The sequence below is a fragment of the Gouania willdenowi genome, chromosome 9 (genome assembly GCF_900634775.1).
Source record: "Gouania willdenowi chromosome 9, fGouWil2.1, whole genome shotgun sequence".
NCBI lineage: Eukaryota > Metazoa > Chordata > Actinopteri > Blenniiformes > Gobiesocidae > Gouania > Gouania willdenowi.
This window is the reverse complement of record NC_041052.1, coordinates 15,446,503-15,470,307: the sequence shown is the minus strand read 5'-3', so window position 1 is coordinate 15,470,307 and position 23,805 is coordinate 15,446,503. Positions and strand designations below refer to the sequence as shown.

Sequence of the window (23,805 nt, the reverse complement as noted above, 5' to 3'; positions counted from 1 at the left end):
AAGAATTCCCTTTATATTTAGATAAACTAAATGTTGGAGGGAGTGATGGTGGGGATCCCACATGCATGCGCGTAGTTTGTGGGAGGAAGGGGGGCATTACCCCCCCAGTGGTCAAAAGTTTTCATTACAGTTTTCCCAATTCCTAATATAATTTATATAATATACAAATACTTTAAGTGCCAAAAAGTGACTAGAGTCTGGATATAAAGCAGTGTAAAGCAGAGGCATTCAGTGTTCAGCGAAGGCGGAGTAACGTTGTTAGTGACTTTTAATGCCATGATCTGCATTGTTGGACTTTTAGATGCTTTTCATCTTTATGTATCCCTTTATTCTATCCTACCTGTGTCTAACTTAGTGATTTACAGCTGACAGAAAGTGTGTAACTCCATGTTAAAGTGTATCTCCCATATCTCTACAAGGGCCCAGTTTGGTTTTTGCATTTTTTACCACTTCTTTACCCATTGTTTCATTTTTCTCATCTATGAAACGGAGTGCTGCTCTTATGGCTGCTCCCTAGTACTGCTGTACCTGTCCCCCATGTGATATGTTATTGTCTTTCACGTTTCTTGGTCGGGATGTAACTGAAATTGAAGTCGGAAAAATAAAGTTCTTTGAAATTTGAAATGATTACAAGAGGTGCTTAACATTTCAAGCTGCACTTTGGATTGCAGCAGGTCATGTTTGGTACTGCAGCAAAAAATGAAGTAGAAAGCGGCCGCCAGCCTGATTTTATCATGAATTTACAACATTAAACAAAGCGTTGACGCAATTATTTCTAGTCAAGATTATCAATTATGTTACTAATTGGTTTTGCATTATTGTCTGTTACATACATTGTGGTTGGCGCCAATCTTAAGATATTCTATATATTTAATTTAATTTTTTTTTTTTTTTTTTGCTCAAACACTCTTTAAATAATGGAGAGAGGTAATCAGGAGATTAGGCACACCTGAGTGGAGAATAAAGTAAGCATGACAACTCAATGACAAGACAGAGTGTATTGAATCCATGACCTACAGACTACTAAAACTAGACCAGTGCTTCTCAAAGTGTGTGTCCACCCCCGGTGGGGAATGGAGACATGACAGGTGGGGCGTGACAAACAGGAGGACATTTTCAATTTCATGCCAATCTTCTTAAAGTCCTAGTGGCGTGATAAAACAAGTTCATTTTTTTTTTTGAAAATAGAGAACACAACGATTATTTTGATACATGGCATGTATGGTCAAATGTTTGTAGTATAGGAGAAAAATGTTGCGTCTTCAAATTATTTATTTATTTAATTTATCTATTTATTCAGTTCATTTCCGACATGGTTGCAATCACAGAAATTCACTTTGACATTCAGAGCAAAATCACATCATTGTTTTTGTTTTTTTTGCTTATCCAGATCCGTCCCCTGATTTGAACACAGATAATTTTACATCAAACCTCGTTTCTTCCCTGGTCAAACATTCTTATCTTCTTCATACCATAATTTCATCTTTTCGACTGCCTGTTTCTTATACGCAATTAGGTCGTGTCTGGTATCAGTGGATATGTCTGGTTCTCCCAAGTCCGAAAACGTGCCTCTTGTGGAGGTAGACTCTGAATTAAGCTCGCTGGAGGCAAAACACACACTTTTTGAAAACAGTAAAAAACCTACTAAAAATGGAATTGGGGAAGAGGCCGAGGAAGGAGCCTCATGCCCAGAATGGAGTCTGAATTGGCCCCGCTGGAGGCCCTGGATGTCACGCTCGAGGGGGTCAACACATAGACAATTTATTGCAATAAAGATTATTAACACTGAGCAAAACGCCTACACACAAAGAAAGTCATAATGAGAAGTCTAAAAATGGAGCAGAAATTAAAAGAGCATTAGATTATTAGACTGCATTAGATATGTGATGAGGAACTTGAGTGTAAAAATAATGATTTAAGTCTGCAAGTACTTCATATGGAGTGCAACAGTAAAAAAAATTCCTTCAATAACTGAATTAAAATAAATGTATTTCCTTTTCTGTTTTCTTAATTGGCAAGGATTGCCAACAATGTTTTGTTAATACCAGTATTGGGTTTTTTTATGCGGGTAATTAGTTTGATTCAGTTTTTGAGTTTTAATTTATTTATTATTTATCACTTGCATTATGAAACATGATGTTACTTGTTCATTTCTTATATGCAGTGGATTTCCTTTTTTGTTTTCTTCAGCTTTTTTTGATTACTGCACTTTTAAATCATTTTTTTATGCAGGTGATTAGTTTAATTTAGTGTTGAATTAATAATTAAATGTGATGTTCCCTGTTAGTTCATTACATTTCAAATATTGTTTTTAGTGTTAAACGACTACATCATTTTACAGGTCGACTCTATGTGCATACTAGTCGAGCCGACATTGACTCGTCGATGACGTCACCAAGAGCCGAAGTCGAGCCGAGTGGCAGCGGAGTGCAAAAAAAAAAAAATGCAGCCGAGTGCCAGTGTTGTGCCAAAATTTGTGACCTGAAAAAATCTGTGACCGCAGGTGGCGACAGTTCCAACCCCTGCGGCTTCTCGGCGGACATTTACTAACCCTAATCACAGATTTTTTTTTGATCACAGACTTTGGTACAACAACACCGCCAGCCCCTGGGACACGAGACATGCTATAAGAAGCTAAGTAAACCCAGGAACACGACTGTGAGTCTACGGTAACCGTTAAGCCCCGAGGCTTTCTCAGAGCCGGGCGTTTAGACTTTGTTTGGGCTGTTTTTACGGTAGCTTCGGCTTCCTTCACCGAAGCAGGTGTTGTGCCAAAGTATGTGACCCGAAAAAATTTGTGACCGTTGCGGCCTCTCTGCGGTAGAGAAGAACAGTGCTAAATCTCTTCATAGCTATTAAGGAGCTATTTGCTCCCCCTTAAACATGATGTTCCGGTGGGTGAAGTAAATGCAGACTGGAGAAGAATTACAAACATGTTTAAGGGGGCGTAAATGTCCGCCGAGAAGCCGCAGGGGTTGGAACTGTCACCACCTCTGGTCACAGATTTTTCAGGGTCACAGATTTTGGCACAACAGCGGTCGTCCCCCGCTAACTGAGCCTCCGTCCTGCACTGCTGATGTTTTCCAGACCTGCTTAACACACAGATATGTGACCAGTACAGCCAATGACGTTGTGTTGCCTTGCCGTGCAGGGGTACTAGGACCCTCGTTTGCTGTGTTGCACCGCCATCTTGGGCAAAACTCAGGTACTACGACTAGTCGACGTCACGGAGACAGAGTCGCGAGACCAAACTGAAGTCGACTAGTCAACGAGTCTGTTCAACCCATAATAGATGCAGTTTGTGTTAGTTTGACAACCACTGAACTAGACCAATGGAGACAAATAAAAGTCTTCAACTTTCAATATGAAAGACTGAAATTAAGCCTATGCCCTCATGACCAGCCGGACAAACTTTTTTGCCTAAAAACAAAGTTACTTATACCCCGGAAAATATGTTTTATTTATTTATCAGGGACGATGCAATCAACATAGTTACAATTAAGGTTTGCAGCTGATGCAACAAATAAAGAGCTTCTAGCTAGTACTAATTCGCAGCTCATGTCCCTGGTTGGGCCTTTCTACACAATTTACAATAATAAAATATATTAATACAACATCTGTATAAAACTTTTTCAATCACACACATACATATACGATCACACATACATTCACACAGACTCAGTGCTATTTACAAATGGGTACAGCTTTGGTTTGTTTTCAGCCAATACTGTGTTTAGCACATATTTCTACCCTGAGATAAACCAGCTAACCCTTGACCACACCACAACTACATATGTACTATGTATTGTTTCCAACCAATTACATGTGATCTACGTCAGTGGTCCCAAACTTTCCACAGTCCCGTACCCCTTCAGACATTTAACCTGAAACCATGTACACTCTACTCCAGCACATTTAAAAAACATAATAATGTAATGCAGTGTTTTTCAACTTTGGGGTCGCCAGCAAGTCAAATGAGGTCCCCGTAAATGTTGAGTAATTTATGACAATAATAATTAAAAAAAAATTGCACTAATCCCGGCAACAACAAACATTATCAAAAGCAAAATGTAGAAAGAAAGAAAAAGTCTCTGGAGACGCCAAAGTGTGGTATTAAAATGGGATCATGACCCAAAGACGGTTGGGAACCACTGATGTAATGTCACATATAATGTAGTCCTACAGTTTGTCTCTAAATTTTCCCCAGCCTGTTGAGAAATAATGTATCATAATTAAAAAAAAAAAAATTATTAATCTGTAAGGAATGTAAATTGGTAAAGCATATTTACACTTTTTTGATAGGATTGTTTCTCCGTCACCACTACAGGGTGGTCTTACATTGGCTAAAGTGTAATTTGCAGCAATGCATAGAGGCTCCTGACAGCTGGTTGATTTATAATTCTAGTTTTTTATTCATGTACCCCCTATGGCAATTTCCGTACCCCACTTTGGGAACCTAGGATCTGCATCAAAACAATGAATTGTTATCCTGCTATGTGATCATTCACACAGTGCCAAATGTCATAAGGAGCTTGTTGTACATTATATTCTGAGCACATTTTCTTTGATACATGCTATGTGATAAATCAACTGATAATTGGTATTCAAAGTGGCACCTTCACGGTAAATGCTACTTCAGGGAGCTCATATCCAAATCGGACTTCCTGATTAATGCCTAAATATCTGACCTGAGAACCAGGCGGACATGCTTTAGTTCTCGCCTCACGTCTCATTGCACAACCAATTCAACCTTTCCCCACTTCAACCACTTCACAGTCAGTTTCCCCGACGATGTCAACAACCGTGACTGGTCCTGGGAGAGCTTTCCAGTACTAGCCCAACAGTGCTGAGCCTGATCACACCAACGTATGTAAAGAGTGTGAGACGAGCACATTATCGGCTCCTTAAGTAGCCAGCAGCTGTGGTCCCAGAGTGTGGGGGGTCACCGTGGAGATGCAGCCCCCAGCTAGCTAATGTCTTCATTCAATTCCACTCGTCTTCATGATGAAGAGCTCTAAATATGCGGCGGCTTCTTCTGCTCGCAGACGGGGAGGATTATTTAAAGAGAGCAATGACTCATTCCACCGGGAGCCGTGCAAAGTGGTAGAATAGGTAGGAAGAGGAGACAGCGTGCTTAACAAATGCACACATTAGCACGCTCCATTAGCTTTGCCTTTATTTGCTCGCTGTCTTCCACCTGTTTGTCCCACTGTGCTTTCGTTCATTTTTACCTTCATGTCGACGCCTTATGTGGTTACATTAATAAAACAGGTATCTAGGGGTGATGCTTTGTGCATCACCGCAATATTAAATACAGAGTGCAAAAACCCATTCCCAGAGCAACAGTGCAATGATTTAAAAATAAGCTCCAACAGAATAACATGCACGGTTTCAATAACCTTTGGTAACAATACACGTCATCCACACTTGGTGAGCTGTTGGAAACAACTGTCAGACTTTAAGGTAAACACTGCATATAAGAGGTTTGTGTGCTATTGTTGGCTATTTATCACAAGGATGAAGGATTGTTTACTGCATTTGCCATTTGTTTTTGTAAGAATTAGCGATAAATGTTGCGATACCTGAAATACTCTCACATGAATGTGATTTAATAAACATTATATATCCACACTGAACATTTTGTGTGTTAATTTTTTGACACTGATTTACTTCATGTTGAATTTTTTTAAACAAATAAAACAAAAAACATTCTAGATATTCGATAGTTTTGAAATTCAAAGTCTAATTTTGATGCTAAAACAATTCAGCTTTAAAACTACAAATTCAAACTCTGATGGCAAAGATTTACTTCCATGCATGATGCTGTTGTTCTGACTGTCCACAATGAAAATTCTATCTGTCTAACAGGCAAATTAGCACAAGATATGTATTTTGCACTTTTGCCTAAATGGTGTTATCTCTTAATATCAAAAATACAGGAGCGAAATAAAGGTCTCACCACCCATAAACCCTATGGATGATTTTTTTCTATTACTCGGGGCCTCTTCAACTCAAAAAACTCAGTGAACCATACCATAAAGTACTTTTCTATGTGTCAAACCTTTCAGATCGCACTCCTTAAGCACAGCATTGCCTTGGAGTAGCTCTGACGAGTCGAGAGCCGTAGACTGAAACAGTGAATGACGTGTCAATTTAGAGACAAGTGATGGGAGATCTGTAGCCCATGACAGCTGATGGCTTAAAGCCAAAGCTGCCATAGCTTTCCATCCAGAAAAACACAGATCAGCTGGGTCAGTTTCTGCTGGCAGCACAAACTCTCGAGTGAAGAGTCGGCCATACAAGCAGGAAGGCATGTCACACCCACGCACTGTTGCACTGAAAGCTAGGAATTGGTATTTTTGCCCTTAAACTCTATAAATCCAACTCTGCATGACACTTTCAAATAATATCTCTGCTTTATGGTTAGAGGGGCGCTTCATAAAGATTAGCTGTGTATCCATTACAGTTTTACGCAAAATAAAAGCTATACAGTAGTCCCTCACTACAACGTGGATCACCTTTCGCGGCCTCAGTGTTTCGCTGATTTTTTTTACGGTGCAATTTTGCATGCATTTTTTACAGCGTATGAAAGCGCACTGTGTTCTGCGTCCTGATTGGCTATTGCTGCGTTCACCCACCAGCGACACATCCAACTCAGTGAGTTTCACTGCCTGCTGAAGCGAGGAGCTGTGCTCCTTTTTTTCCACTCACAAACAAACCACCAGTGAAAAAGCCAGTGTGATTAGCAGCTAATGCTATCCTAGCTCAGTGCTACAGAGAGAACTTTTACCTGCTGCTACCACCTTCTCGCTGATTCTACTCCACGCCTAATCCTTCCTAGTCCGGTCCCGGTTATAAAGGCCGTGTCATACAGTTCCAGGTGGTCACACATAGCTTCTACTCCAAGTGAACAGACCTGTGTCCGTGTTGACGGCCTGAAGTCATCGTCAACAAAGACTCTGAATGCGTTCGGCAATGTCTGATCGCTAGCAGTGCGACTCTGAAGTGCTGTATGTTTAAAAACAGGTTTATGTTTTAAAATCTATAAAGGTTTGAACTTTGACAGTGTTTGAACAAGAGAGAAATGTTAATTCCTGTCTGAGAAAAGTGTATAAAGTGTGTGGGGAGGGGTTTTACAGCCTTAAAACATGTATAATAATTGTAAAAAATAAAGCTGGCTACTACGCAGATTTGACCTATTGTGGGTTATTTTGAGAACGTAACCCCCGCGATAAACGAGGGACTATTGTATTTCAAAAATTTCAACAAAGTGTAATTGCGCTTTGAAGGTTCTTTTGGGCAGGAGCATCGAAATTCCCATTCCTTATAATACACTTCATTCCTTTGTTGTTTGCTGTCTAATGTGGCAGTAATAATAATTAAGTATATAGCTGAGAAATGTCTCGGTCTCGTCTTCTGTTTACACGTACCGCACCATGTTTTCTCAAAGAGAAGTGGTCATGTGACCATGTACGTCACATCCTGTGACATCTTAATTGCGGAAAAAGTCTTTCCATTGCACTTTAGTGACACATTTCACTATCGAAACATCTGAAAAACCTCTTCATGAAAATGTAAAAACGTTTTCGCGATATTTGAGTGGTTTTTTTTCTTCTCAAAATTCTGGTGTTTCCGTTACCAGTTTTTATTGCGCTATTTAGATTTTGCACATTTCCAAGGGTAACGGAAACGCAGCTACTGTCTGTGGTTTTCAGGGAATTAGAGTGAATTTTGAAGAAGTTAGTATTTTCTAATGAATTACAGTATGATTATTTACCAATAAATATTCCAAAAGCATTTATTCCTAAATAGCTCATAGTCAGCATGATTCCTTAACCACTTTTAATCCGCAGCTCATTGACATCAATGTATCTTTATCGCTCAGCAGACGGACTCTAATGAAGAAGACATATCTGTAGTATGTTCTCTGTGTTACACTGAGTAGAGAGAGGTGTAGATTGTCCTTGTGCCACCTTTTGATTGTGAAATATCAATGTGAGAAAAGGAAACTGTGAATATTTTTATAATCTAACTCAGGTACTTAGTTTTCATCAGGTGAACAAATGTTGTTAACATTAGGTATGAGCCAAATCATCAATTAGCAAAGACAAAAATACCCTATCAAGAATACTTTATGGTATTTTTTCACCCCGTGAAAAAAAATACTATACAGGATCATCTTTATCAGATCCTCAAGTCAATCAAACTAACTAAATAACACACACAAAATGCCAAATGTAAGCAACAGCATAAAATGTACTTTTCCACCCATTTGGGGACTCAAAAGGCTGATATAACCAGGCAGTCAAACAGAAAACTCCCCGAAAATATGCCTGCACAAACTCTAGACAGCACTAAGTAACGCACAATGCCAAGCTTCAAATGTTCAAATGGGTTTCTTTCACAAAACACACTCGAGGAAACTAGCTTCATCATTAAAAGTTGTACTCCTTTGAGGACAAGGCTGTTTCTGTTTGAATAGGTTGAAGGATTTATCTTCCAACACAATGTGCTTGTAAAACTTCAGAGGCAGATGGGAATAAGTCTGACCTAAGCAAAATTTCAAAAGATTCAAATGAGCTTTTGAAAAACGCTTTAAAAACACCTCACTGAAGAAGAGTAAGTTTGAAATGGACTTTAGGAAAGTGTGAAAAAGTTCGATGGATGGGGGATGGATGGACGCTGCTTTGGGAAAGCATAAGATATGATTGTTGTGTGTCCAACGGCCTGTCAGGACATAGTAAGTGATTGACAGCTGGTGAGATGACAAACACACAATGACCAGGGAGAAATACGGGCACTGATAGTAAACACCTCTAAGCTCATGCAGAGCAACAGCAAAAAGAAACGTCTGACACGCTTGACTGTGGCTGGTAACAAATGTTATCCGGTTGAAGGCAGAAACATTTTGAAGTATTTCTAAAGGTTGATAAACCATTGGGAGATAATCACACACTTGATGTTGCCCAAATGAGAATCCAAACCAGGAGATAAAAGCTGCTTTAAACTTCTTTGTTGTTGTTTTTTCTTTCCACATCTGCAATTGTGGTTATGAGTCGACCATATCTGCAATCTTTTTTGAAACAACTGGCCTTTTTCAAAAAGCCCCGCCCCCTTATTTACTTTTGCGATGTCCGTCAAGTACCTGAGTTCGTCTCGTCTGTAAAGGCTTGGAGAAGTCTACCTGTTTTTGTTAGTGACTCTCTTTGGAGCAATACCGGTGCAAAATCCTACAAATCCAGGCAAAAGGGCTTACAATATGCTATAGAGGGATATATTCAAAATATTAAAATAAACAACAAAGGAGACATTACAACTATTGACGCAAAAGCGTACCGGTCAATGGCGAAAGGAGAAAAACCCTATGATCTCTACCTCAAATGCAAAGAGCACAGCTTTGTGGACCAGTCATGCTCCTGCACTGCTGGGTATGTTTTCTTATATTGTATTGTTTGTATACTCCTTAAGCTATAAGAGAGTTACCATAGCTAATAGGGTAAAAAAACTGTTACATAAGCTAGCTAGCTGAACCTAGAGGTGACCCAAGGCTAATAAGATAGCAGCTATTAACGCTTGTAAATGGTAACAAAACCTGTTAATATAAATTGGGAGACTTGTATGCTTCAGGAGGCACTACAGTCACCCCCCCAGTCAGCGAGGACAGTAAAAAGAGGGATGAGAACGAGGCCATTTTGGTTCTGCTACTGGTTTCATATGATGCTACGAATGTGCAGAGGAGTAAAATCCCATGTGCCAGTGTTAATACTAAGGCAGAGAGAATATTAGGATAAAACATTCCAGAGCTCAGACACTGTACAGATACGAGTGAACAGAGGGAGTAGATGTGTGCTTACAAGTGTGACAGATCTTTTTCTTTGAAGCAAACATTTCTAAGCTATGTCACAATGAGAAACGTCCCTAACCCCCAGGCAATGACAAAATATTTATGTGTGAGAGCTGCTATTGGATGCCGTGGATAACTCCAGACCCACGAGACCAGCCAAGCAACCATTCCCCCATAGACCATAGACACCCTGCAGTTACCAGAGGCCTCATGTACAATGACTTGCATGAAAAATGGTGTAAGCCGGGCATACTCCATTGCATTATTTGGGTAGAAGGCCTAATAAATCTTTAGAATCTAAAACATCAATAGATGTATAAACGTCCGTACGCCACCTCAGGACTTGCCGTGAAGGATTGCACATTTCCATGTTCATTTAAATTTTTATGCATCAGTATTTTGTCGTACGCATGTTTTTGGGTATACAGTGCGTACCTTTTGTACATGAGGCCCCAGGTCACCCAGAAACAACTGCACCCAACCTTGGGACCAATGGTATTGAGGCCCAGGCTCGCCACTTCCCCAGAGACAACATTCGTAAATGTTAAGAATTACAAATGGAATTTACATTTAATCAGAAAGGATTATTTGGGCCTTTTCTCTACTGTTTGGGATTGTCTCAGAAAATATGGACCACTCTAAATGACTGAGTCCTAATTCTTCTGCACAAAAAACATGACTGACTGCTTTTTAAGTCAATCTCACAAGCGCTCACTCAAGACTTTGTCTTGTTATTTCAATGCCCTGTCAAGGCAATTCACTGTCGTGTCACCTTTTTCTGCTAATGTGTGCATTTTATGAAGTCTCTTTTCCTTCTGTGACTTTGTTTTAAGAGGAGCCATGTGAATAAACAGTAATGCTTAAGGGGATGCCGGAAACCTCAGTGGCTCTCTGCAGGATAGAACCTGCAACCCCCCACCACAGAGACTCTTTGTCAATCTGAGGGTCATTACCTCGCTGTGATTGGAATACATAAAAGAAATACTGGGAGGATAAACGACCCCCCAGAGACGTCTGTGCCGTCTTGTCCGCGCTGCATGTCCATCGCTGCATTCATCACCACATTCATCATCGTTTAAACGAGCTTCCTGAGTCGAGACTTTCTCCTGGAGAGCAACATTGTTGTTACCGAGTCGAGTACATAACTACATATTGGCTCTCAGGGAAGCGGAGGTGAAAAAGAGATTGGAGGATAGGAGGTTTGACTTTGCCTCCTACAAGTCAGTTAGCTAAATGAAGGACTCGATTGCTGGGCTCCCCTGTGGGGGTGCGAGACCTGAACTTGAGTTGTCTACAGCAGCTGTGACATCAGAGCCCAGACAACCACCTGTGAGGGAGCTTCAGGAAATAAACTTACTATTGTGACACCTTGAGGACTTCTATAGGGAGTGAGAGATGGGCTGCCATGTTTTTACATACCCATCTGTCACATAGCCTGAGGGTAAACACAGAGACACGGAGATGGCCTCAGGGAGGGTCAAACTCATTTACCCTTTCTGCGTCTCCGCTTCATCAATTTGTTTATTTTACTATCAGTAATGACGACCTGCAGACACTGCACACAGCTTGTGTTATTTACCAGAAAGGAGAGTTGACTATCAAAACATGCTTTACATGCCGGATCTTTAAAATAAAGACATAAAAGTTAGCCAGTTAGCAATTTTTCTTCATGTTTATTGTTCAGAGCCAGTGAATCAATGTCGTCTTAGTTTTTGTCAATATTATTTTGTATTTATTGTCATTTTATAGTATGCTCTTATTCTTTCTCCCCTTCTAATAATGTTCAGGGATTTGGTTTTATATACTACATAAAATAAAAACAGTCTGAGAGTAGGTAGCTAGCTTACAAGTAAGTAAGCTAGGTGGCAACAGAAACTGATTGATTTTTTCGATATACACAAATATTAACAGAAAAACAGTGGTTTAAAGTGCATCAGCGACACAAACCCAGACATTTCCAGTGATTTGAAATAATCCTTTCCTTTAGTCCATTGAACTTCAACTTTTAGTTGTTTACTCAAGTGTCTTAATAAGCGTCTCTTATCAGTTCAATAAAGGAAAAGTAGTTTTCTCTACCGGAGGGCCCCGGACTGTCGCAGCTGGGACGGAGCAGACACGCGGCGCACCTGACCCGGTGGAAATTAACACATAGACTAAAGTGGGAACCTATCAGCTCCGGTGGCGTGGCGAAGACGTAACGCAGCAGACCCACATCCAGTGGAAATTGGGGGTTATAACACAGAGAAAAGTGCTTTGTTTCAAATTTTCTTAGTTTGTGATGTCACAAGTTGAATCGGGAAAGAAAAGGGGCTTACCCCCCAAAACGGAGCGCTCTGAAAGAGCTGGACTATATAGGGTCATAAACCTCTCCTGTTGCTTGATTCATTTTCTGTTTTGACCAAAGCCTAGCACAGATATGTCATTTAGACCACAGGGAACTGTTTTAAAAGGTGATAAATATGATATAATATGTCCCCTTTAACACAAAGCTGACAGAACCTCCTCTCTGAAAGTGGACAGTGCTCGTAACATTTTATCCCATTGTTGAAACCAACTAATTCAATCAAATTTTCTTTAAATGGATGAAAAATCACATCTGAGCTGTAAATGGTGAAAAAAACCTCCTTGAAAGTTATGAGTTCAGCGTCTTTGATAGGAACACGACTAGATACAGAGGAAAAAATAATAGAAATTTGCCACCAGAAAACGAACACATCTCTGTAAATAATCCTTCTAAATATCCTCTAAATAATCCATAAAATTGATTCAGAATTTTTTTTATAGAGAATGGGCAGAAAAGTGTGTACTTTGAAGTGTTGGATATATGTTCTTGATTTTTGATTAGTCTCTCCATTTCAAAAGAGTCAGATTTTATCTTATGGGACCATCGGCACCTCTTTCCCCACCTTGCTCATCGACCAAGAGCCTAAATCTTTCAGTTCTTACATCTCGTTATGTGCGACAACGCCACATCTTATTTCACGCCTGTACAGAACAAGAGAGATGGACTTAGTTTCAAGTGGCCTGCGTTTTGACCCTTTCAGGACTCTGAGAGGCTGTTGCCAATGAGAAAACCTTGAAAAATGATAATTGAAACCATCCAACAAAAATCAATATCAGATATAAGGAGAGATGAGGCCTTTGTGACAGTTTTTTTTTTATTTTTTATTGACACTTTTGAATAGATTGCAAACAATGTCTTTATCTAACAATACGATCAGATATATAACTGGCCCCCTCAGCTTTCTTCACCTAGATAAACTGGCCTTTGCTCCAAACCAACTGAATAGCCCTGGGTTAAGGACAATTCTGCAGTCATGAAACAGAATATCTTCTCCAGTTTGCACATAAGTTCCTGAAAATAACCTAATAAAAGCATTTTTTTCTTTCAGCGACTGGATATCTGGATACCAAAGATAAGCTCTACTTGTGATTAATCATTTAAATTCCCACTGTTCTCTTGTCCTGGCTCCACGTGTGAGTCGTCTTTAGAGGCTGCTATCTGTTCGACCGCAGGCCGCCATCAAACGCACTATTCAGGTGAGCTCCAGGTTTGAAGACAGATTTCCTTTGACCTTTGTTGTGGATTCACTTGAGTGCCTATGCATGCAATGGATGACTCAGCATTTTCTTTGGCCTGACAAAGCTTTTCTCAGGTTTCTTTTTCCCCTTATGATGAGTAAGCAAATTTTTGCAACAAAGTCCAAAGATGGGACTTTTCCTAATGCCACATTCTGATTCTTTAATCTTAACCATACACATCAGAAAACACACCATAAGGTCCTGGGCTTACAAATGGCCAGATGTGAAAGTAACAGATTATAGGTACTCACGTTGCTGTAATTGAGTTGATATTATGGGTACTTGTACTTTTTTGAGTATATTTCTAAATCAGTCATTTTACTTGTACTTAAGTACATTCTAAAGGAAGTAAGTAATATGTTACATTTCTACACCCAACCATTTTTTTTTTGTTTTAAAATGATCAACCGAACATTGTGAAAAAAATAAAATGACCAGACAACAATCAAATGCATCACATCATAGCCGACCAATCAGATAAAACGTAACGTACCGGGCCAAAGTGGCATTCAATAATGTTTTGGCGTGGTACATTACATTAAAGTTCATAAATTTAGCTGTACTTAGAGCCTAAGAACTTTATTATTTTGAATTGAATTAATTGGTGTTTTTTTATTTTAAAAATAATTGTACATTTTGACAAACCTTTTATTTAATGCAGATGCCTTTGTTTAAAATAAATGAAGTTTCAATTGTGCAAGATTTATACATGAGATGTTTACTGTACGCAAGGGAACCGTGGCAGATTTATTAGCAAAAATAAACATGGGGGGGGGTGAAAGCAACTCGTAACTTTTAGTTTGAGTATTATTTAATTGAGCTACTTTTTACTTGTACTTGAGTACAATTTCAACCAAGTAACAGTATTTCTACTTGAGTAGGATTTATCAATACTCGTACTCTATACCTCTGCAAATGGCAAAGTGGGAACAAGAGATGGATACACTATGGTTATCCCTGAACGGTGCCGGCAGAAGAAAATGGCATGTAGTCCGGTACAGACTTATGATGGCAAAGCCTCTTCTTGTTGTGGTCTCCACGATATATCCAGGTTTTTTAAAACAGACCACAGCGCAGCTCCGATGATTGTTTTAATACTGCTTGGCGATGGAAATATGAGGTTCTTTCTGTACGGCTCTGATTGGCTTAGATTCTTAAGAAACAAAGAAGTGAGAGGAAACGGCTGCATTACCATACCCACTTTCTAACATAACATAAGAGAGTGGGTGTGGCTTATTGCCAGGCTAGGTGAACCCCACCTAAGGGCAAAAGTGGATGGATGGATGGATGGTTTATTTATTTGTTTTTTCCTGTTACCACTGACTTTTAGTGACAGGTGTGCTGTTCAAGAAGTCACATGTGAAAGGAAGATATGAAAAAAATCTTGGTAAGATAAACTTAATAAGATCAGGTACAATATTGAAATTGGCATACAATTTTAAACTAAACTTCAACTAAAATCGTCCAATCTACATCTTAACAACCTGAAAAAGCATGCAAATAAAATATGTCCTATAACTAAAATCTGACCTGATGTACTGCGGACACTGCTCGAAGAAAGCAAAAAAAAAAAAAAAAATATCTCTATAAAATGAAGCATAAAATGAAGCATTTTGTCTCGGAGCATTTCAGTATTATTCAAAGCAAAGCAGGTTCTGGATCATCACTCACTCCACATTCTTACTGTTCACTGGTTTTCCCATAATTATTTAAGTTACAGTGCAGCAGTTTATGGCCTCAGACACAGTACAAGAGTTTACTACATCCACTTTTCACACTTCAAGAAAGAGCTATAAGGATAATTCACAATGTCGGATATAGGGATCACACACACTCATTATTCATACAGTCAAAACTAATAAAGTTAGCAGATTTTATAGAATTCAAAACAGCACAAATGATGTACAAAGTAAAAAAAACCAATATGTAACCTTGAAACATTCCAACATTGTTCTATGACCGAGAATGGGGGATACAATTTAAGGGGTAAACTTAACTTCAAAACACTTCACTGTACGGACAACCACAAAAAGCTTTTGTATGTCAATAAGCGGAGTGAAGATGTGGAACAGTCTGAGTATGGAACTTAGGCAATGTTCAGAATTGAAAAGATTTAAAAAAAAGTTATAAAAATATGATTTTGACGAGGTACAGCCCTGAAGATGGGTTTTGAAAATCACCAGGCGTTTACAGGGATTATTGCTTACATATCTATTTATTTAAAAACGTGTTTTCTTTTGCCTTTTCCTTCATTGTTTTCGGACAGTGTGTGATGGAAAGAACGTGCAAACCCCATAAATAAAGGACCCAGGTCTGAAACCTGGGGCTTGAAGCCAGGCCCTTTCTGCCACCAAGGCCTACGTCCTAACCACCACAAAACTTTGCTTCTTCTCTGGTCATTAATTCAGCCTCATCCAGAAGAATTGATAAACGGTTGCAGAGATGAAGGACGGTCAGGACAGAGGACGGAGAGTTAGTGCAGATGGATGATAAGATAGAGAGACGTTCACAGACGGACAGATGCCTGGTGATGGTATTTGGATAAACTGTGACCTCACCTTGCCTCGCCCTGATTGATCACCATGTACATCTCCCAGGACATATTTTCAGCCACGGCTCCATGAGGCACCAGCAGGCTGACCCCTGAAAAACACACACACAAACACACACACGCGTGTCAACAGCAACAACCTCGGCAGCCTGACAAGAGAGGGCAAAGAAAGGACTTGTGTTTCAAATATGCGGCGGTCACAGAGGGAGTTTGTTAACCAGAATGAATAAGGAGAACAAGAATTTGGTCACTGAAAACAATATATATATGACTCAATGGAATATAACAAAAATAAATAAATAATAAAATAACAGAGCTAACCACTTTAGATCAGTGGCTGCAGGGCCGGCTTTAGGTCATTTGGTGCCCTATGCAAGAGTGGACTTTGTTGTCTCCCCACACCCCCCACCCCGTAATAAATTAATACAAATAAATAAAGGGTTTTTTTTGTTTTTTTTAAGTCTATACACAGTGTGCACACATTATTATTCATTTTAAATATCAAGACAAAACAATGCAATTATGCAACACAACAAACCAGTGAAAAAAATACAACCTATTTTAAATATTAGAATCAAATACATGAATTAATCATAATACAATATAACACCTACAAGTGTAGTGCAAATGTCCTGAGGGAAGAACACCAACAATGGTGCCAAATCCAAAAGCGATGCAAAACGGTGGAATCAAAAGTTAAAATAAAATATTTCAGTGCTCGGAAATTTCCACTTTCCCGTTTGGTTTTACTTAGTTACACAAATTAAAACCAAAGAACACAATGTGCAAAAAAGACAATAGAATAGAACAATAATTAAAATAAAATAAATATAAATGTGCATAAATATGGGTAGAAGATCAGCAGGTATAGTTGCAGATTGTTAATATTAATATTTAAGTAAAGAAAACTGTACAGTGATTGTAAAGGGTGTGTTTCACATTTATTATACTTTTTAAAATGATTATTACTATTACTTATTACCTATTTTATTTTATTTTTTGGAGGGGGAGGGGGGCAATTTGGCACGCCTGCAGCAGATGAGATTGCCTGGTTTGCCTATCAGAATGACCGGCCCTGAGTGAATGCCACCTAAAGTCAATGGGTCGCATGCTTGATGCAGTTGTTGCAAGTAAGGGTTATGCCACCAAATATTAAATGTAATTCACTTTAAGTTAATTTAATAATGTCTGTTCCAATACTTTTGCTCACTAGAAAAGTGGATGGGTTCAAACAAAAGCTACTCTGACCTGAGTCGTTTATTACAACTAGATGTAAATACCATGAAATATAAGCTCAAATTCTGAACTTTTGTCTAATATTCATGTTTTGATGTGAAACCCAAATGTTTTCAGTAAACAACAAAAACAAAGAAACTGACCTTGCTGTTCCAATACTTTTGGAGGGGACTGTATGTGCTGCTCTGTGTGAATAACATAGTATTCCCACTGCAGTTCAGAGAGCATGGGAACTTCTGATGCTTTTCACATCAAATGGTTCGAAGCCAAGATCGACAAATAAAAGAGGAGTTGGCAGCTGTTGCTGAGGTTGAACAACAGAATGTGATGCCACTCGGTGGGACGATGGTTGGTGCAGAGTGCTCGATGAGAGCATGAGGATTTTTGCTCGCCAAACCAGTGACCAGTTAGTGGTGTTCTGTCTATTGCATCCTTAGTCAGCTGTGACAGCACCATTTCTCAACTCTAAGTGATTGTTTTCTTGTTTCTCGTCATGCAGTTCCTTGGACATTTTGACCTTACAGTAGTCCCTCGTTTATCGCGGGGGTTACATTCTAAAAATAACCCGCAATAGGTGAAATCCGCGAAGTAGTCAGCTTTATTTTTTACAATTACTATACATGTTTTAAGGCTGTAAAACCACACACATTATACACTTTTCACAGACAGGAATTAACATTTCTCTCTTGTTTAAACACTCTCAAAGTTCAAACCTTGGTAGATTTTAAAACATAAAACTTTTTTCATCAGAGTCACACTGCTCGCAATGCCGAACGCATTCCCAGTCTTTGTTGTCAGGCCATCAACACGTACACCGGTCTGTTCACCCATTCAACCATGGAGTAGAAGCTGTGTGTGACCACCTGGAGCTGTATGACACGGCCTAGGAAGGATTTGGCGTGGAGGAGAATCAGCGAGGAGGTGGAAGTAGCAGGTAAAAGATCTCTCTGTAGCACTGAGCTAGGATAGCATTAGCCGCTAATTACACCGGCTTTTTTCACTGGTGGTTTATGTTTAAGAGAGGAAAAAAAGGAGCACAGCTCCTCGCTTCAGCAGGCAGTGAAACTCACCGAGTTGGATGTGTCGCTGGTGGGTGAACGCAGCATTAGCCAATCAGGACGCAGAACACAATGCGCGTTCATACGCTGCCAAAATTGCACCGTTCAAAAAATCCGCAAAACACAGAGGCCGCGAACTGCGTTATAGTGAGGGAGTACTGTATTCCTAAAAATACCAGGAACATTGTACAGAGGACGTATTTTAATGTTGCACTTTACAGGAAAAAGCAAATCAGACTTAAAAAATGCCGGTTGATGCATGATTGGGATGCCACCATCATCTATCTTACTACAGCTCCACGCATGCCTTCTCGCTGAACATGGAAGACACCTTAAACTGGTAAGTCTCCATTACCATGGGAATGATCAGACGCCTTTAAAACTCATTAAACCAGTGCAGTTACATGCATGGCACTGTTCCTTGAATAATCCCTACGTCACAGCGTGTCAAACATGTTGACATTCACAAGTATGTATTTAAAGCGCTTTTTCCTGCATCTTCAACTTCTAAATTGCCTCATATTCATACCAGTAAAGGTTACATATAATAGTCTATTGGTTGACCTGTCTTGATAGTTCAGGTTGAGTATCACTTTAAAGTCTCTATGAGCCTGGATGTAAGAACTGTGGCCATGCTGGGTGCTTCATCACTAAGGTGATCATACTTTACTTTATAATGAAGTGAAGTGGGTGTTTATTCACGCAAATGAACTGCGGTCAATGCAAGCAGGAATTGTGGTGAGTAGTGCACTTGATAGCAGCAAGTGCTCCACACAGTCCCACGGCCTGAAAGACGTGGGAGGTTGATTTCACTTCAAAACCTCCACACGGACTCACAGCCACCGTCTCAGGTCTGCGCTGACCACAGAGAAAGCCGTAGGTGCTGCTGCTCACTCTGACCTCATTGACCTCATAAAGAAGTGTAATAATCTGCGCAGGCTCCTCTGATTACTCCATTTGTGTTGGCGGGATATGATGACACTAAGACCTCTGTTTGGCTGCCTGCTTACAAGGATAAGAAGGAATAACAAACAGTTCTAATTTTTACCTTTGGCAACAGCACTGAGGAATCCACTAACCATCGCTGGTTTACTGTAATATATGTGTGGAATCTCTAAGGGTGATGTTTATCATTTTTATTGTACAAATACAACAACTGACCTTTACTTCACAATGTCACAGCTGAGAACTATTATTACCTTAAAATATGAGGGGAAAAAAAAAATCTATACCATGTGCCTGGAATGGGGTCAATTCTAACTGTAATCGTGTAATTGATCATTAATTACAGGCATAATTTTAGAAAAATGTGTTGCTGTCATAATCGTAATTAAATTGTAATTGAGTTTAGATAAATTACTTTGTAATTGTAATTGCCATGTAAACTCTATAAAAAAATGCAAACGCAAAACTTGAGAATCATGTGACAGTTCTACACACATGTAGTTGACAATTATTAAAATATGTTTCCAATCAAGCATTCCCACATTGCAGCCTTTAAAAAGAATTGAAATCCAGGACTATACTGACACAAAAAAGGCTCGGATGTCCACACCAAAAATAATAAAACCTATATTTTCATTGATTAAGAGGCGTAACAAGGAAACCAATCGAAAGAAAAGAAATTAGATGATAGATATTTGTTTTAGGAGTTTTTTCACAGTTGATTTAGGACTAGTTATCATAAATGATGCTAACTGAAAGCTAACACAACAGGAAGGTTAACTTTTATTAGGTTATTTATTTCAGGCTCAGTAATTGTGATTAATTGTGATTGAAATTTAGTAATTGAGAAAGTAATTGTGCTTTCTCAGGATAAAAAAAATAATCGGAAAAAAGTCCTGGTTACTGTAATCGAAATTGAATTGTAATTGAACATGGGTAATTAAAAACGTAATTGTAACTAAAAAATGTAATTGACCCCAACCCTGCCATGTTTCTCTCTGTCTAATCAGTGTACGTCAAACAATATGCAGTATTTTTTGAGCCAGGTAATGCTGGTGCTTTGGTTTCTTATGACCTCTGCATACGTGAGAATTGGCGGCAAAAGGTCACTAACAAAATTAATCTCACGGCACCATACTCACATTGTGCTAATAGCTGACAGTGAAGCTTTTTTTTTTAGTCCTTAAAGCGCCTTCAGTCAGTATTCCCCGCCCACATTGTGCCATTATGGACTCCACAAAAGGCACTTATGTACATTGGAAGTAGAAAAGTGATGGACATGACCGTAACTACAGTACTTCAAGATGAATTTCTTCTTCTTTTCACTTTCCAGAAACTGCTAACCCTCATTGTTTACAAAATTCTGCTGCACTTTCCAGCACTTGAAATCTTCAATGTGCATACTATACTTTTGATACCATAACCTTCCACCACATCTCACAATACAGTGCTGGGCTAAGATGATGGATTTGTCTATTGCAACACTTCTTGTTTCTTGGTGTCTGTGGAATAACTCAGGTTCCAACAGTTTAATGAACCTTTTCAAGCTCAATCTAAGGGATCGTGAGTCTTTTCCAGAGTGTCTAAAATATTAAATCTTTCCACCGAGCCTTGGTTTATGCTCTTTTTTCATTTGGTCATGCACGGTATTACTCCAAAGTAAGGCGACCAAAGGTCAGACTCAAGCTCATTTCAGTTTCATGTATTTAAAATCTAATTTTTCAGTTATGACCTAATGTGAGGGCAGATATACTAAAACCTTGACAAGGTGGTAAAGTCGCCAGTCTCTGTTAGCAGCCTTTTTCACAATCAAGCTTCCACACTTGCAAACACATAACCATCTTCGTATCTTAGTGTAAATTAGTCGACCATTCATGTTTGTAATATCAACAGACAATTCAATTCAATCGAGAGCGATTGATTAGCATTCTCCGTGACTAGTAAGAAGTAAAATGAACATTCTAAGCATGAGTTTTTCTGCTTTTCTGCTTTTTATTGAATATGAATTCAGGATTCTACGGGAAATTTAAAAGAGTGATGGTTGGGATCTAATTTATTTCAGCAAGTTAAGCTACTAATGCTACAGAGGAGTCGTACACACACAGCAGGCACTTTGCAATGCAAAGAACAAATAGTGAACAGTGTCGGAGGTTTGTTGTATTCAGGGACCTTCTGGATGGCCTAAAGCTACACAACACAGCTTTATGATGGCAATGATAATGAGAAGTCACAGCAGCCGCGTGGGCTCTTATTGCGATTAGAATAAAGCCAGAAAAAAACAGCAGATGATTGAACCTAAACTGGCCTTGAGTGTTTCAAAGCTCACCTGTGTTTGGCACCACCAATCGCCCCCCAGGGTGGCCGAACATCCCCGTGGTCCTCAGTTGCTCTCTGCTGGCGATGGTGGGACCATTGAGCGTGAGAAGGCCCTTCTTACGGCGGTCCACAGTGCCACAGTAGTCTCGGCTCAGGTCTCGTGGGAAGGTTTCGGCGGGTGCTTTGGCGTGGAACTCCGCACGCTCGGCCACACCGAGTGAAACCATGAAGGAGCTCTGAACTTTGACCTTGATGTCTGGCAGCGGGTCAAACAGTTCCTTGTCTGCACCGTCTTGAAAACAGAGCGGCGTGGTGTAGGTTCGTCCTACTGTTAGGTCGGGCTGTATGGACGAGTTCAGGAGCAGCGGGTTGCCTGTGGAAGAAGAAACACAGTCCATGGTTGCCTGAATGTCACGTTTTAATTAAAAGTAACTAAACCTCTGCTTTCTCCAGACCTGCCACTGGGAGGTACATTTAAAAAATGCCTTGATTATGGGCGGGGCCCCTGGAGTAGTTAAGACACGCCCAGTCTATACTATAAAATCTCCAATGAACAAACTATGCTATGTTAACTAGCTACTCATTACTCAATATACTGCTATATTCACTCTTCTCTCATTCCAACCTACTCACCACAGATTGTAGAACCCACAGGTGCTAGTTTAAAAAAAAGGGCGGGGCTAACCATGCTCTTTCTCATCCAATAACAAAAATCAGATGGAATAGCCGGGTTTCAACCCATAGAGGCCAGTCACTCTGACATTTTACAACAAAATATGCCAAAAGGAAATAATAAAATGTTGAGACCAAGATCAACCAACAACAGGTTTTATGGTTTAGTTACTCTTTAAAAGGTGGTTGATTTTTTTTTAATCTTACAGAATATATACTTAAAGTACATCTGTTAATACTAATCAAGGTGGCCAAATTAAATGCACATTATAAAGTCATTTTATACCAATGAGAGATGGGTTGAATTGTGGGACACAGGGATCCAAAATTAAAAAGAAGGTGCACCCAGAAGAAAACAGGAGTGAGACAAGAATTTGAAACAGAGAAGGTAATATAGTGATATCGAGGAGGAAATATCTCTGTGGCTGACAGCAGATCTTAATCAGCAAAGGTGCGCCACAAGCATCCTGTAAAGGCAGTAATATGACGCCAGTCGTGCTTCTTAGACGACCAAGTATTTTGTACGTATAAAGAAAGATACCCAACTAAATGTCTCGTATTACACATCTTTTGATAGAGATGATAGAGTTACAGTTACACTAGAAGTACCCTTTAAAAAATCAAAGTCCAGCCTCAGTTATTCTGAACAGGCTTTAAAATGCAACACATTATTATTATTATTATTATTATTATTATTATTTTGAACTGTAACACATATAGCTAGACATTTGATGGAATCGGCATCATTCCTTCAGGACGAGAGTGGACATTTCCATAATACCAAAATGAAGGACAATGACTCAGAGATATAAATACACGCTTCAGAGTGTATATATATATATATATATATATATAAATATAAATACAGAACAGTTAAGATCTGCACAATTGCTGTTGGTTTAAGAACGGAATATATGTATGTTTGTATTAAGTTTTTTTTTTTAACTCTAAATAAATAACAAAGCAAAACAGTCAGGGAAAAACAAAGATTTTTTTTTTTAATAAAAAAAAGTGAATGGAACCATGTCGGAAATAAACTGAATAAATAAATAAATGAAATAATCATTGTACTTTTCATTATACATTTGAAAAGGTTATAAAACCCCACTCCTTTTACATTAATCTTTCTCGCTATTTACATATGTACTGCATATGAATACTATATAATCACAAATAAACCCTATTTATATAAAATAAGCTTGGATATGTTAAAAAATAAAATTCATTTGCATTTCACATATTGCACCAACAGCACCCTAAAATGGTATTGACAAGCAGTTTTTGTTTTAACCTCCTATTTCATTTATATAAGCCATATTAGGGATGTCCTGATACAACTTTTTCATTTCCGATATGATGCCAATATTGCAGCCTTGCGTAACAACATATACCTATATTGATCCGATATCAGCATGAATCATACTTTTTTTAAATTTTAATTAATAAAAAATTAAAAATAATAATTACTTATTTTGTAGTGTGGAATGTTAGAAAAGGCTTGATCAAGTGATGCTCCTCAAACATAGAACAATAGTCAGCAACAGTAGGTATGAGAAAAAACTGACCCATTTATTATTAAACAATTGGTTACATACATTTTA

General features: G+C 39.0%; 1 protein-coding gene across 2 annotated transcripts in view; it reads right to left on the bottom strand.

Annotated features, from left to right (window-relative positions):
* Positions 1 to 23,805, bottom strand: part of unc5db (unc-5 netrin receptor Db) — a 290,269-nt gene that overhangs the window by 42,588 nt on the left and 223,876 nt on the right. For both annotated transcript variants that reach the window (XM_028458242.1, XM_028458243.1), the window contains 2 exons: positions 21,543 to 21,905; positions 15,985 to 16,069 (listed from right to left, as the gene is read on the bottom strand). In XM_028458242.1, coding sequence (XP_028314043.1) covers positions 15,985 to 16,069; positions 21,543 to 21,905 — 448 coding nt within the window. The remainder of the gene's footprint in view (positions 1 to 15,984; positions 16,070 to 21,542; positions 21,906 to 23,805) is intronic.